We start from the raw sequence: 17,229 nt of genomic DNA on the forward strand, positions 1-17,229 counted from the left end.
AAAAAGCAAAAAAGGCATTCTTCACTTCAGCTATAGACGCAGCCAATCAGAAACAACAAACCATTTTTGACATAGTAAAATCCTTCACCCACCCAAAGGCACTGGCAATTGAAATTCCCCCATCCCAAACCCTCTGCGACCAAATAGCAGATTTCTTCATTAACAAAATTAAGAACATTCATCACGATTTCCCCCCCCCTCCTCCCATCTCACACGACTCCGTTACAACTATCCCCTCCTTGAACAACTTTGCCACTGTCTCCTTGGCACAAACTCAAAAGGCCATCCTGACCTGTAGATCCGGAGCCCCCACGGATTCCTGTCCCCCGATTTTTTTACAGCACCTCATCGAGGTTGTTACCCCATCAATCAATGCCATCATTAATGAATCTCTTAATTCTGGCACTGTCCCTACTGAATGGAAGAAGGCCACAGTCAAGCCCCTCATGAAGAAGCCAAATAAATCCCCAACCGACCTATCCAACATGCGCCCAATCTCCCTTCTCCCAGCACTTGGCAAAATCACCGAACAGTTAGTTCATGAAGAACTAAAAATCTTTGTGGAAAGCAAACGCATTCTGCATCCACAGCAATCCGGCTTCCGCCCAGGCCATTCAACGGAAACTGCACTTATCGAATTGTCAGATACCATCAAGTTCTTGCAGGATGAGGGCAGACAAGCTGTCCTCATCCTGCTCGACTTAACCGCGGCTTTCGACACCATCTCTCATGCCATTCTCATTAACAGAATGCGTGAGATTGGCGTCGCTGGTTCCGCTCTGGCCTGGATTATTTCATTCCTATCCAATCGATCACAAACTGTCTCCTTAGGCCCCTTTCTTTCTGGCGAAAGATCTACCACCTCTGGTGTACCCCAAGGATCAATACTGAGCCCTCTCTTCTTTAATATATATATTGCCCCCCTTCTCACGTTGATCGAATCCCATGGGATCCTCGTGACTTCCTATGCCGACGACACTCAGCTTGTCGTCACTATTGAAAAAAGACACCCTGACGCTGCCCTTAGATTTCAAAACTGCCTCTCCCAAGTCTTTTCCTGGCTTAACCTGAATCATCTTAAATGTAACAGTGCCAAAACTGAAATAATACCCCTCGGCAAAGGCACCCTCTTCTCCCCTAAAGATTGGTGGCCTCCTAACTCTGAAGCACCGCCGAGTACGGTCACCTCAGCCCGCAATCTCGGAGTCCAATTCGACTCGTCCCTCAGCTTCGACGAGCATGTGCGCATTACTGCGGGTCGCTGTTTTAGCCTGATCAGGCAGCTAAGGAAATTCTTTGACTTTCTGCCCATCTCCGCCAGGAAATCAGTCGCGGTGGCTCTCATTCTCTCCCGGCTAGATTATTGTAATGGCCTCCTAGCAGGCATAAAGAAATCCTCCCTTAAGAAATTGCAAAGTGTGCAACACGCGGCTGCCAGGCTCGTCCTGAAACTCCCCCGCAGGCCTTCGGCCTCCGCGGCTCTCAGCACTCTCCATTGGCTGCACCTCCATAAGAGAATTCTTTTTAAGCTCCTTGTTACGGTGTTCAAATCTACCAGGAACACCGGCCCATCCTACCTGACCAAGCGATTTCCGCGCTATACTCCAACTCGTTGTTTAAGGTCCTCAGGAGCGAATTTAATTTCTGTACCCAAAATTAAACTAAAAACCAAAGGTGGGAAAACTTTTGTTTTTTTGGCAGCCAAAGCATGGAATTGTCTCCCCCCCAACCTTAGGCATGCCCCCTCAGAAAGCCTTTTTAGGAAACTCCTGAAGACCCGGATCTTTTCTCAGTCTGACTCATCGGTACTCGCAGCCATCTGATCCTTGCTCCCCATTGCTGGTTCTCTGTTGTGCTTAGCGCCAAGATGCTCCTTCCGGAGCGATAGTTGCGCTCTACAAATTCTAATAAATATCAAATATCAAACAGTACTTTACTCATATGGGCAGTAAGTATATTGAGTGGGACAAGATTGCAAGGGTTTGTCATAAATTCAGTCTATATAGAAAGTCATTCAGGAGTGTGTGAAGTAGTACTCCTGTAGTACATCTATAATTGTACTTTTCATGGAATACTCATATACAAATAGTAAGGGCTGCACCCCTTTTGCACGTATTAGGAGTTGGTCATTATAGACAAAGTCAAAACGGTGTTTATGAGTGTTTGAAACACTTCTGTATTACTAGTTCTCACACTCATGTATGTCTTTGTGAATTGTCCGCTTCCCATATGCTCCTGCTATGGTGTGTATACAGAAACAATTCCCAACAGGTATCAATAGAGGACAGTTAAACAATGTATGCAATCAGCATTACATCAACAAGAAACAAGGAGTCTCAAAAAAGTTTTAGTCGCTTATTATTCACCAATTAGAAGAAGGGTCTTTCACATGGCAATACAGTTAAACAGCACTGTACAGAGCAAATCATGTGACAACCCGAGGGCACTTGATGAATAGTGATATATACAGTTGGTGAAGGTGAAAGTGCAAGTGCTAAGGTGAACAGCGTGAACGACGCATAGTGACAAAGAAATATACAGTGATGGCTCCACAAGGTCAAGTTGCAGTCACTTAAAACATGGTTAAATAAATTTACAGGAGCACAAAACGTAAAATGTGCCATATAATTGTGATGTCGACGGTGTTCCGATCCCCGTGAGTCAGGATCGTCATCAGGACAGGGTTGTCGATGAGGGCAGTGTTGGTCACGCAAACGGAGTGGCGTGAGTGTCTTGAGTCCGGGCGGTTTCTCCGGAATCGTCGGCTGATCGTGAATGAGAGGGGATCAGTCCGATCAGCGAGGTGGCGCCTGAATGAAGCAGGGCAGTGGAGGGCGATTAGGGCTCTCGGGGCTCGGACGGCTTGCAATGAATGCAGGAGCTACCTGCTATGGTGTGAGCATTTACAGCATAAACAAGCAGTGTTGGCAGAAACTCTATGCACGTAGGCAAGTGGCTTTTTTGTTTATTCAAAGATAATTCTCCAGAACAGGGGTATGATTTTGGAATACCAAAAAATTCAATATTCCTGGCGAGCTCGTATTTTTCTCACAGCGCATGTGGGACATTCTTTTTTCTTTTTCTAGTAAACCTTGGAGTTTTACGGTCCACGCTAAACAGAGATGGATGGCCTTGTGATGCCATTTCAGATGATAGTCCAATGCCAGGAAAGTTGTCTCTGACAGCAAGGCCAAGTATGGCCCACCTGTCAATAACAGAACACTTCCTCTTCCAAAAAATGGAGTATGAAAAAGATGCGCTGACAGCTATCTACGAAGGGCCCTGCTCACATCTGCCTACGATGCATTAGGTGAAGAGACTCACTCTATCTTCAACTTTTCAGTTGCATCTTCGGTCTTACTACTTAACTTTCTTTAGGATGCCAGAGGACGCTTTCTAGTTTTACTGATACTATTTGGTTTGGCTTCCGCATCAGTGATGTTTCACCATGCTGTGTAGAAACTGTTAAATGTTTCCAGGGTGCTGTGCTCGTGTTCAAACAGGAGCATAATGACATTTTGAGGAAGGCACTCACCAAGCTGGGTGAGTCGTGATCGACACTATGTATGTAAAGTACAAATTTGCAGTGAAGGGATGGAGTAAGACAAAAGAAGGATTAAAATAGCCCTAAGCCTTGGAAATGCTTTCTCTGGTTGGGAGAATGGAATGCTAAATGTGATGATTTTTTCTGCAGCCGAACTGGACCCTTAAGAGCATTATTGAAAAAAGGATAGATCTGTTGGGGTCGCAAGAGTGCCAAGTGGCATTCAGCGACATAAAGAGAGTTGAGAAGGAAGCATTGTCTTTTTGATGGCAAGTTCAATACTTCAAAAAGTAGTGTGTGGAATTGCTTTTGAATTAATAACAGATTACTAGCCAATTGAGGATTTATTTTGCCATGAAGGATGCAACCAAGGAACTCCCTGCATTGCTAATTGGCTTGATGTGACATTCGTCTGAGACAGCAGGTCACTTGCCTGTCACTTGCCAATGCTTGTTTCCGGTGGCAGTGTGATTTCACTTCTCTTTCCCTGCCATGCAGAATGGTATGTAGGTCATCAGAATCTAGGTATGTTATAATCTATGTGTAAGGAATGTGGGGGTTGTGGCAGTTGTTTCCTTGTTTCCTTGATACAGGTTGTGATGGGTGAGATCCTCTGTATTGAATAAACTTGATCCTTCAACCATCAGTTGTTCCTGGAGGAGAGTTATTTATGAAATATGACACTTAATTTAGAATTGTGAAGATGGCTTACTCCGTTAAACACATGAGGAATATCCCATTTGCCTTATTGCAATTGGCAAAGGATATTCATAGTTTGTAATAAGAGGGACGGGATTTCTGTCGTGGATGAGGGACTAACCCATTTCCCAAACTATAAATCAGTTCTTAACTAAGTATATTCGAGGGATCAGAAATGTGGATTCCGACAATCTGTCAGGGCTACCCCTAGATTCTCAGGGATCAGAAGAGGATGACGATGGATGAGTTGGGTATCTGTTTGTGAACTGGACAACTAACTGAAGTGGTGCCTCAGAGGCAAAACAATTATGCCAAGAGAGATGAGAAACCTCAGCCGGTGAGTAGTCGGTGCAAGGAGGCGAATATGGTGTGAATGAGAGTTGTAAGTTTAAGAAATAAAGAATGACGGTTGTTCAGATCCCAAATGTGTAGCGTAACTTAAATAAAATGAAACAGTGTGGTGCTAGATGAATGTACAAAAAGGAATATGAGAGGGGTGGCAAAGTGCATTACACCCTCACTATCACTTTTTGTTTTGCAATGGAATAACGCCCTCACCACCACACAGCCCAAAGACACCATCAACTTGGACCAAGCAGTACAGAACTTCAATGACTGGATCACCAACGCTGCCTACTGAGTCTCCCCTACCAAACCTGTCAAAACACTCTCATGAACTACATCCTCTCAGGGGCACCCACCAACTCTTCTACCTCGGAAGAGATGGGATCAGCTGCCAACTCTCCACCATCCTCAACATCTCATTAACCACTGCCACCTTTTCCAGCACCTCTAAACGTGCCGAGGTCAGGCCCACTCCTCAAGAAACCCTTGGCACACCCCAACAAACTTCAGAAATATTGTCCCATCTCACTTCTTCTGTTCCCCGCCTAACTCCTGGAGAGGGCAATCAACCTCCAACTCACCGAACACCTGGAGAGTAATAACCTATTGGACCCTTCCTAATCAGGATTCGGATGCAACCACTGTACCAAGACAGCCCTGATCGCCGCAACTGATGACATCTGCACCCTACTTGACAGAGGCAAAACAGCTGCCCTGATCCTGCTTGACCTCTCTGCAGCCTTCGACATGGTTTCCCACTATACACTCATAGATCGCCCATCCAGATTGGTATAACAAATGACATTCTGAGATGGACGGTATTCTTTCTCACAGGATGCACCCAGAGAGTGTGACTCCCTCCTTTCATATCGCAAGCCAAGCACAACATCTGTGGCGTCCCCAAAGGCTCATCCCTCAGCCTAACTCTCTTCAACATCTACATGACACCACTCGCGGACAATGTCAGATCGCACAACATCAACATCAACTCCTATGCCGATGACACCCAGCTCGTCCTATCGCTCTCAGCCGACCTGACCTCGACAAAGACAAACTTCCACAACTATATGAAGAATGTTTCAGCCTAGATGAAGGACAAGTGCATCAAGCTCAACACAGACAAGATGGAAGTCCTCATCTTCGACAAACACACTGCCCTCTGGAATGGCTCCTGGTGGCCATTGGAACTTGGACCAACACCCACTCCAAATGACCATGCCCACAACCTCAGGATCATCCATGACAGCGAACGCTCTAAGAAATGTAAGGTCAACGCCATCGCCTCAGCCTGCTTCCAAACACTCTGCATGCTCAGCAGAATCTTCAAGTGGCTCCCCATCAGCATGAGGAAGACAATATCGCAGGCTCTCAGCAACAGCAGACTGGACTAAGGCAACGCACACTATGCAAGCATCACCACCGCACTCATACAAAGACTACAGATGATCCAGAATGCAGCCGCCAGTCTTATCTTCGACCTGTTCAAGAGAACCCACATCACCCAGCATTTGGAAGACTTACACTGTCTCCCGGTCCAGAAGAGATGCCATTTCAAGCTCCTGACCCACACCCACAAAGCCCTCCATGACCAAGGACCCGCCTTTGTGAACCACCATCTGCCCTTGCACTGGCTCTCCAGGAATCTCCACTCTGCACACCTCGCAAAGATCCCATGCATTTGTCGCTGCCACGCAGGAGGTCGCTCCTTCTTCCACCTCGCCGCCAAAGCCTGGAACACCCTACCCCTCCAGCTCCGCATCTCACCCTCGCTGACCGATTTCAGGAGCTTAAGACCTAACTTTTCGACCTTCAGCAAGAGCCTGGATACCCTTTCAGTTGACAAGCTGTGCTTTATAAATACAATTTGATTGACTTGATTGATTGTTTTAATATGATTTTGTGTTAAAAAGTTAATACAATATTTATTTTTACTAAGTCTAAATTATTTTATTAATGATTTTCAGTACAACAGACAACAAATATTCATTGTACATTCTTCTATCAGTATGTTTAAGACTGCATCGGCAATGACATAGTTGCCGCTTGCAACTTTACGGGTATTCATGGAAATACAGATTCCATAGACCCCTAGAATTTCTTTTGTTTTTAAAGCATCCCCGTGGGCTTATAGACAGTTTGTTTTGCATTGGCACAGTAGTCCAGTCCTCTTTGCCATTCTGTGAAGGAGGTTGCTTTGTTTACATGCCAGTATTGTGCCTTATCACGTTTTGCTACTTTCGCGCCTCTTACTATATGTCTATGGGTGTGTCTCTTGGCCCTCCCATACAGTCTGTAATTCCTAGGATGGCTGTATTGGGGTTGATTGTAACTGCACATCCCTCTTCCACCCCAAGTATATTTTGCATTTGTGACCAGTATGACTGATGATTGGCACGTTGATGTATGTCCCTACTGCCATTTAGCATCACAGGGCCCGATTCACAGAATGAACTAAATCCTAAACTTACTACTATTTGGTATTCACAGAATGCACTTACTACTTTCGGGATTCACAGAGTGAACTTACTACTTTCGGGATTCACAGAATAAACTTACTACTTTCGGTATTCACAGAATAGATTTAAGACTACTAACTGTAAGTCCGAACTCGGGCCGGAATTTCCGGCCCGAGTTCGGACTTACAGTCTTCCGGCTTGGGGGCGGAGCTTCCGGCCCAGAGGCGGAGGTGCGGCCCAGAGGTGGAGATTTCAGCCATGGCTAAAATCCCCACCTCCGAGCCGGAAGCTCCGCCTCCAAGCCACAACCTCCGCCTCCGGGCCGCAAGCTCCACCCCCACGCCGGAAGCTCCGCCTCCGGGCCGGAATTTCCGGCCCGAGTTCGGACTTAGAGTTAGTAGTATTAAATCTATTCTGTGAATACCAAAAGTAGTAAGTTTATTCTGTGAATCCCAAAAGTAGTAAGTTCACGCTGAAGATCCCGAAAGTAGTAAGTGCATTCTGTGAATACCAAATAGTAGTAAGTTTAGGATTTAGTTTTAAGTTCATTCTGTGAATCGGGCCCTTAGGCAGGTAGAAACAGGCAATGTGGAAATACCACAATGCCTGTGATGAGATAGCCAGGTAACGCAAGGCCATTTTGGCCTTGGTCCAATCCTTGTCTTTGAATTTCCCTACGTGAGCTTCTCTTGTGGTTCCCAGGTCTTTGATTTGGTCGACATGGTAGGGGCTAATGATTTATATATTTATTTATTCTGGAATTGGTATAGAAGTATAAATAACCGAAGAACTGGGATTTATGCTGCAAGACTTCCAGTGTTAATTGATCATCAAATTTTATCTTTACGTTTTTTATTAAAAGTGTACAAGTTTAGGTGCTTTTAAACATATGTCTAGTATTACATTTTAATTAGAATATGGTTAATTAATAATTATCTATAACATTTCAACACTAAAATATATATATTTAATTTAAATGTTAAAATCATGTAATTTATTTTACATTAGTTATTATTGAGTGTTATTTTATTTCTCTGTCACCATGGTTATCTATGGTAGTGTGTTTCAGTTATTTTTAGTGGCCAGAAATGGCTCTGACTTGCTCCAAAGCTGCACTGGAATACATTTGAGCCTGTCCTGTCACCCTTGGGGCTGTTGTAACTTGAGAAGTGTAATTTGTAATGTAAATGTAAATGTAAATGTACATGTATTTATATAGCGCAAATCACCGACACGGTATCTAAGCGCTTGCTTCGGGAACCCGTCCTGGTATTCCCCTGTGAGATACCCCGGCAGGCTATCCACAAGGTGAAAGCCAGGCATCCCGCCGCGAGGGGCCGTAGTGGAGATTAAACAAGCTATTGCCCAGAGTCGCAGAGTGTGACCCCGTGAGTCGAGTAGGCACCGGAGCGAGAATTATCGAGTCCGTGGAATTTTTTAGAGCCCGAGACCCGCATTTACATTTACATTTACAAGAAAATTCAGTGTGTCAATAAGTCCCTGTGTGCAGTGTGAGAACTCTACAACCCTGTTCTCTGTGTGGAGATTCATAGAATGCACAGGTGTAAATATTATGAATGCAGAGGCATCCAAAGTAGGTTTCGAGAGGCTTTAATGCACGGTTCACCAAAGATCTCCTCCATCTAAGCTGGCTTTTAACTCCTCACTCTTGATTAGCTTCACCACTCAATGAACCACTGCTTTCAAAGACTTCTAGACACTATCGGCTTCAACCTCTTTCAAATCACTGATTTTAAAGACGAAGGCGAAGGTACCGCAGACCCTCAGACAGTCAGCTAGGTCTGTCCTGCTACCTTCACTCTGGGTATTCCAGAAAACATAATAAGTCTTAAACTTGTAAAGAGATGGACCACAGCTTTTCAGTGTAATGCTATCCCTTCAATTATTAGTGGGATAGCAGGTTTCGAAAGTATCCAATGAGAATTTCTCTGAAAACATCTCACTTTTGATACACCTTCAGTATGGGCAAATATTGTGCCAAATCATAGCCCCCAATACTTACCCACAGAAGAGATAGGAATTTATAACGTACCACCAGCCAATGTTCCTAATTTCCAAGGTTTTTCCACTCGGGTATTTAAATAAAGTATGAAAAAGCTTAACATATTACATAGAAAAATGCTTTTCAGGATATTCCTCACTTGCTGCCTCTAAACTAACCTAAAACAGAATTTGAATTAAGTGAAGTACAACAAGATAGCCAGTAGCCTTGCAGAGTTGAAAATAGAGGCTGTCCCTTTAGCAAGAAATAAACGTTAAGTTGCAAAGTGTATCCCCTCGTCTTCCTGACTTGTCTTTAAAAACTTTAAAATATTTGTAAGTTTTACAGATAAAAAAACCTACTGGAGGAGCAAACGTTACTGACATAGGTCTTGAGGGTAAAATAAATCTTTAAAAATCCTCTATTAGTGGGATAACTCTTTCGCGTAGGATTTTGTTGGAGCAAACAAAACTAGCATAGGGCTTAAGGGTAAAATAAATCTTTAAAAACCCTCAATGGAATAACTCTTACACGAAATACTTAATAGAAACACACATTACTAGCTTAAATCTTAAGTGTAACCCAAATCGATAAAAACCCTCCGTTAGGAGGGATAATTCTTCTGCTTCATATTTTTATTAGAAAGCTGTTGTACAATTATTTTTGTTATTTGAAGGGACACCAGCTTGTGCCAGTAATTAACATCACATACTAAGGAAGTGCAAAGTTTGTCAAGTTTTCAAATCTTTATTTGCGATTTTTAAAATGTTGCCAGGCCCTGATATCTTCCAATTCAAGTTTTGGCACAGAAGAGCAGTCTCTGTGATACCGGCTAATTTGCTTTTTTTTAGCAATGGGTAGCAAATATCAGAAATTCTTTAGGTTCATGAAAAACATTTTTAGATCATTTCAATCTTCCAAAAATAATTTGTAAGCTCATTTTCACCTGTCTCTGTTGTCCATTACGGAGGTTTTCTGCCGCCCAGGAGGGTCCTGACTGCTGTTTGCCTGCCCGGAGAGGTCCGACCGCTGGTGGGAGCATATCCGCATTCGGCGGTATACCAACAAGCTCCCAGTGGGCGAGTGACCAAAAACTACTTGGCGCATCACCGGGGGACTGCGAGGCCCAGCATTCAACTCTGACCACAGCTGGTGCCTCTTCCCCCGGCGGACACGCCTCCACGCCTGTGAGTACATAACTGACATTGTTATCCTGCGACGTGGGACGCGCGCGGGACAAAGCACGGGGCGAAGCCCGGGCCAAGGGCGGGCCCGTTTAAGCCCGTTCAAGACCGGGCAATACTGGACTGGGCCACCCCATTTCGACCTATTTTGCTTTGTTTTAGTTTCTGTTTGTGTAGTGTACTTATAAGATTTCCATAATCTGAATAAATTTGCATTAACGTTTTCTCACAGGTTACTTTTTGCAACTTACCATGTCTCCTAGAGGCACTAGAAGCTTAGTTAAGAAACAGGCCCAATCTGCTGCGCAAATCATCGGCCCTATTGATCAATTTATATCCAGGGTCAATGAGGCAATTGATCAGAGCATTATCATATTGGAACGTAGAGTTTCGCAGGATCTTGCCGCCGCTAGAAGCTCGTCCATGGGCTTGCTAGCGGCAGCGAAAACCCCACCGCGTCCCTTAGTTCCTGCTCCACCATTGATTGAGTACGCGGATATCCACAATGTTCCCTGCACTGTGGATTTGTCCGCGTCTCTAAATCTCTATGATTCACAGCTACTACACTCATTGGAGAAATCACCGGCAATTTTCACTAGCCAGGCTAGTGTGGTTGTCACTCCATCTGTAGATAGGGGTTTACTAGAGGGAGCAATCCCTAAGAAAAAGAGAAAAGCTACCAAATCCCATAACACTGTTGGCCCCCTGACTCACCCTAATTCCCTACTCCTGCCCACTTCTCTCCTTACTACACAGCCCACAGATTTAGCCTTATCGCTACACCAGGGAGCTTCCTGTTCACTCGCACAAGTAACAAATCCTCATCCTCTTTCTACCGATAACACAAATCTAAGTACAAGCAGTTGTGACAGTAGCCTAGTTCGAGACTGTGAGTCCTGTAGTAACAATAACCTACTTTTGAAAAAAAAATGGGACATAATCAGAACACATTTAAAACCATTAGAGCAGTCCCTCCAGCTGATTGAAAAGCAATTAGCACAACTGACACTAGCTTCGAAAACGAAAAAAGATACCAACATAGGCCAATCTATGGCCCCCAAACCTAACCCCAAACCTAACTCCAAAACTTCCAAGGTAGGCTCGGCACCGTTGAATCCACCTACTGTGACTTCAACGGTGCCGCAAAAATTGCCACTAACAACAGGGACTAAGGGTCCTGTACCATCCAAAGTACCCTCGTCCCTACCTACCCCGGCTATTATTCAAACAAAGCCACCTGAAATCTTTAACCCCATCCCGAGAAATAGAAAAAGGAGGGGTTATCCGATTCATCTCCCCCCAGAAGCCTCCCCATATGTAGAGATCATGACCTGATAATTTGGACGAACCGGACTGGTCACTGAAAAACAAAGTGATCCATTGGTTATCCACTAATAGACCTCTTCCACCCTTTTTGGATAATAGAGTCACCACAGTTCGACGGGTTCCCTGGTTGGGCATTGAGCCCAAAAATATCCAGGGTGACTGTGTTATTGTGAATTTTGTAGATCCAAACACAGTTGAACACATTTGCTCCTGGGGTGATCATTCAACCATCGAAGGGATAGCCACCAATAGACTGTCATATTTCTATCCTCCAGCTTCCCGGTACAACGCCAGCCCTGCTTGGAGCTGGACTAGAGTTGGGAATTGGGGTGGAAGTAGAGATCGGGGCGGTTGGTCTGGCTATGGGTCCAGGAATATGGTTCCTGCTCCACCTGTAGGTTGGAGAGGTCCACCTTTAGTAAATAGGTACGAATGTCTTGACATGGTGGACTGACTACCAACCCCTAGTACATCTATCAAAGGTGGAACCTTCTCCCAAAGTCCGTATATACCACATCTATCTTACCCTTCCATTGGATTATCCCCGAAGGATACTGCACTCTCCCAGACCCTTAGCCCTATAACAGTATTGTCAGCACCATCGGTGGAATTACTTTCCAATACGCTAGTTCCTTTGGTTCAAGGATACACAACCGAACACTCAATCATTAATGGAGAATTATCTACGCTACAATCACTATCTATGAATCCATGTCACCTCCTGCTCCCCAGGCCAGTTACCCAATCATTGCACTCTCTCCCTGGCGTTTTCCAGTCAAACATTTTGTCTCAAGGTCCCCTACCCCCTGATGTCCTGCCAAGATCAACTATAACATCGTCTCCAAGTTGGGAGCTCTCATTTGTTTATTGGAATGTAGCGGGGCTTCGATCTAAGGCGGTTCTTCAGCCGTGGCTTGATGCGATTAATGCCCATCATATAGTATGCCTGCAGGAGACTTGGGCCATTAACCCTATTCATATCCAGGGCTACAAAACATTCCATGTCCCTGCTGTCTCCACTACGCATGGGAGGTCAAAGGGAGGCCTAGCTGTTTATCTTTCGACCAAAATATCGCCACTGACTAAAAATGTTTCTCTTATGTCTGCTAGCTTTCAAATTTTAAGGATTGTTTTTGAAAAAAGCTCTATATACTATGTTATTAACATGTATAACAATCTTCTACCTGCAGACTATGTAAAGATCTTGTTTGAAATTTCCATATTTATCCAAGACCAGCGGGCAAAGTATTCCCCTCTGCTATGTTATGTTGTGTGGGGGGGTGATTTTAATGTTCCTTTGTGCAATAAGTATAAGCAAGGTATATGCGGCCTTCAAGACGAATGCGACTCTCCTATGACGCATTTTACTCATTCTAGTACTGGTAACATCCAGAATGAATGCCTTTTTTCTCTGGAACTTGAGTATGCCAACGAAGTAGTGAACCCTCCCGTTGAGTTTAAGCCGACTTTTCACGGGAGAGGCTGCTCCAGTACCATCGATTACATCCTGTGCTCACAAATTTTGAAAGGTCCCTGAAGTCCTTTATAACAGGCACAGACATTTCCAGTGATCACTTTCCGAATACCATTACCATCACACTTACTACTGCACCACATTCCCATAACAGGACAAGCTTGCTAAACCAGCAATCTTTGGTCCTAGATAATCAAAACGGCTTCACTGTAAAATGGTCCAAGATCAGCCCTGACGACATCACTAGGAAGGTTATCCAAAAAACTCTCCCTTTCATAAATATCTGTTTGGCGGAGGTCTCGTCGCCCCAGCTGATCCTTTCTAGTTTCTCGGCAATACTAAAAGCTATTCGCCATGAGTTAATTAGAAACCATAAATCTCGCGACAAGGATTCGCGATGGGGTGGTTCGATGCCCCTTGTAGGAAAGCTCTTTCTGCCTTAAAAAGTGCATTGCACAAACAAGACAGAGATGTAGCAGAAATAGCTACGCTCAGGAAAAAGTATAAATTGGCCCAACAGAGCCGGAAACGGGAAATAAAGAAAAACCTATGGGCCCAATTACATGAGAGCACAAGGAGTAAAGACTGCTCGCTGTTTTGGCGGACAGTCAAGTCACCCTTCCTAGTAGATGCCTCAGCCATCCGTCACCTAGATGTGGCGGTGCCAGCTGAAAAATGGGTGGCCCACTACTCGCAAATATTTGGTGACTGCTCCGTTGAGGCCTTAAACGCACAGCCTCATGAAGAAGACCTCATTTTTTTCGATAATCTTTATCCAATTGACCTCTTCTTCGACCTTAAAGAGGTCACAGCTGCACTATCTTCGTTAAAGACCGGCAAAGCGCCTGGCCCCGACGGAGTTCCACTCGATATTTTTGTGAGTAATCTTGATCTTTGGTCTCCAATAGTCACTCAGGTCATGTTTGCAGTTTCACAGGCCGGCCTACTAGAATCCTGGTCTTCGTCAGTACTGCTGCCAATTTTTAAAAAGGGTGAACAGGACAACCCAGCCTGTTACAGGCCCATTTCACTCTTGGACTCACTGGGGAAGGTTGCAGCCGGTTAATCCTGGAGCGTCTCCAGGACTGGGCTACGGAAAACAACATTTTAACCGACCTACAGTATGGGTTCCAGGAGGGATTGGGCACTGTAGAACAGGCTCTGAACCTGACTCTCCTAATGGGTAAATATGTAGGGGCAAAAGGAGGCAACTTGTATTTAGTATACGTTGACCTCAGTGCCGCATTTGATTGCGTGATTCACTCCAAATTGTGGGAAATCCTGAGGGACTTGGGGGTTGATCCCCCTCTTCTAAAATTCCTTCGAGAGCTTTATACCGACGCCAATGCGTGCGTGAGGTACGGTACAAATGGTGAACTATCCCAGTCATTTAGCGTAACAAAAGGTGTTAGACAGGGGTGCGTCCTTGCCCCGTTTTTATTTAATATTTACACTAATGGGTTAGAACGGGCGATGCTGAAAGGTAGCCAGGACCTTCCTTGCATAAATACTCGCCCTATTCCAGCCTTATTGTACGCTGACGATTCTGTTATTTTGGCGAGAACACTAAAACAGCTCCAATTACAACTGGATAAGTATTGCCAGTTTATGCTCTCGTTAGGGCTAAAAGTCAATAAGAGCAAGACCTTCGTGATGCATTCTGGCCCGAAAGTGAAGAAACCGAAACCTCTTTTTGTAGAAAAGGCAAGACTGGATTATGCCAGAGAATATCCCTACCTGGGTATTCTCATTGATGACCAAATAACCTGGAAACCTGCCATGGCGAGCAAAAAGTTATTATTCCATCTAACAACTGCGGTGCTGGTTTCTTTTTCTATGAAACTGGGCAAACCAGCTCCCGCCGAGTTGCTCAAAATCTACCACGCTAAATGTCATAGCGTTGCAACTTACGGTGCGGGAGTTTGGGGCTACGTTCCTTCTGACGAGCTCCAAAAAATTCAAAATGGGTTTTTAAAATATATTCTTGCCCTCCCTCAAAGCACCCCAATCTACAGCTGCCATATTGAGCTCGGCATTGATTATTTATCGGATACCATCAGCTACCAGCCGATTCTCTTATGGCACCGTATTTGGACTAAACAGCAATGCCACCTTACTCGCTCATTAATAACTGATTGCTTATCCTTGGCTCACTGGAAAAAGATTCCGTGGTTACTGTATGTTTTTAACTTTCTGAAAGACCTAAATTGTTTAGTATTTTTTACAGACCCTTCATCCCTTTTTGACATATCCAGGAAGGCCTTGAAAAATCTGTGTGTAACCTATCTTAGAGATTTACGTTTATGCACAGAGGTAGGCAAACGTACAAATACCCACTTACTGATGGTACAAACCTCACCTGGCATTCAGTTGTATTTGTCCTTCTTTTTGTCTAACCACGAAAAGTTTGTTTTAACTAGGTTTCGTTTTGATTCCTTTTTTCGTCTTGTTTCTTTTCCTTGGGTTTCAAATTGGTCTCATGAATTGATTAAATGTCCCTGTGATGGTATTGCACACCAGTCAACTCTACATGTAACATTTTTCTGCAATTACTATGTGATTCCCCGCAAGCGTTATTATTCCTCTCCTCCGACAAATGGGCTTGAGAAGATGTAGGCCTGCGCTCCTAGCTTTACAGTCTCTCGAAACCCAATTTGCTGCTAAAAGCATAGCTTGTTTTTTAAAAGCATGTTTGAAAATTCGTTTACAAACAGCATTGTCGCTTATGTGAGATATTTCTTGATTTTTGATCTAGTTGATATAAATTGTCTTTTCTTAAATCGAAATGCTATTAATCTATTTGTAAAAAATATATATGTGATAACCTTTTTTAGTAGCCTGATGTGATTTTTTATTATGTACTTTTTATGATCGAAATAAAGACTTTTGATGATGATGAATTTGTAAGCATAAAATTGCTTCTGTTCTTCATAATTATGTTGTGTTGACACAATTTTGCTTTCATTGCCCTTTTTTCATGTTTACAGCACATTTTCATGTCTATGGTTTGTGTGCTGCTTCCGGCATTTACTGATTTTATATATAACTGTATTCCCTTTAATAGGTGAAAATCACATTTATCATGGTCTTCATGTTAACGTCTAGACATGATGACATTGCATGGTGTTTATTTTGTGACAATGTTTTTTTAAGTTTACTAGAACTCACTGATGATGCTTTGCTTTGATGTTCCAGTTCACAGACAACGGGCAGATCATTTTCCCGCCCTCGGACAATGATGTCTTCTCTTATGTGAATCCCCCTCCAGGAGGATTCACTGAAAGCAACAGTGTGCCAATGGTAGCCGTGTTTTGGGATAATGCCGATTTCTCCAAAAACGTTGGGTCTACATTTTACCAGGTTGGTTTTGTGTAAATGAACTAATCGCACACCCCTATGTTGATCGGACTGTGACAGGTTATTAAGCTGTTTTCAAAATATGGACTTTACTTTTAGAAGAATGTGCTTCATGATAATCAGGCTGGAAAAAGCAAGGTGTTTTTTTACCTATAGGAACAATGAACTAGGCTATCTCATAGGGGTGATATGTTGAGGGGATTGGGTAAACTGCAAGGTGGACATTTTCTTTGTTAGTTTAAATTGTTGGGGCCGATTCACAGAACTAACTTAAGACAAAATCCTAAACTTACTACTTTTGGTATTCGCAGAAGTTAGGATTTTGTCTTAAAGTTTGTCTTAAGACAAACTTAAGACAGACTTAAGACAAAATTAAGACAGAATTAAGACAGATTTAAGACAGACTTAAGACAAAATCCTAACTTAAGTCTGTCTTAAATCTGTCTTAAATCTATCTTAATTCTGTCTTAAGTCTGTCTTAAGTCTGTCTTAAGTATGTCTTATGTTTGTCTGAAGACAAACTAAAGACAAAATCCTAACTTCTGTGAATACCAAAAGTAGCAAGTTTAGGATTTTGTCTTAAGCTAGTTCTGTGAATCGGGCCCCTAGTCAGGTTTTTCAGCTACCACCACTGCGATATTACTCAATTGTTGGGAATGCCTTAATTATATACACACAAAGTACTCTCCTTTTGCTAAATGGCGCTCTTGTCTGTCTTCAGCTGTCACCACCATAAATAAAGTGTTTACTATGGTAATTTACTTGTGTTACTATTAACATCAAATTTATTGAAAGCCAATCAACAGAGCTCTGAAGGATGAAAGGCTAGGTCAGCCATGCCA

At 43.6% G+C, this 17,229-nt stretch overlaps 1 protein-coding gene across 1 annotated transcript in view; it reads left to right on the forward strand.

Annotated features, from left to right (window-relative positions):
- Window positions 1-17,229, forward strand: part of LOC144792796 (uncharacterized) — an 844,113-nt gene that overhangs the window by 536,145 nt on the left and 290,739 nt on the right. The window contains exon 51 of the mRNA XM_078667999.1: window positions 16,226-16,390. Coding sequence (XP_078524125.1) covers window positions 16,226-16,390 — 165 coding nt within the window. The remainder of the gene's footprint in view (window positions 1-16,225; window positions 16,391-17,229) is intronic.

The sequence above is a fragment of the Lissotriton helveticus genome, chromosome 11 (assembly GCF_964261635.1).
Source record: "Lissotriton helveticus chromosome 11, aLisHel1.1, whole genome shotgun sequence".
Classification (NCBI taxonomy): Eukaryota; Metazoa; Chordata; class Amphibia; order Caudata; family Salamandridae; genus Lissotriton; species Lissotriton helveticus.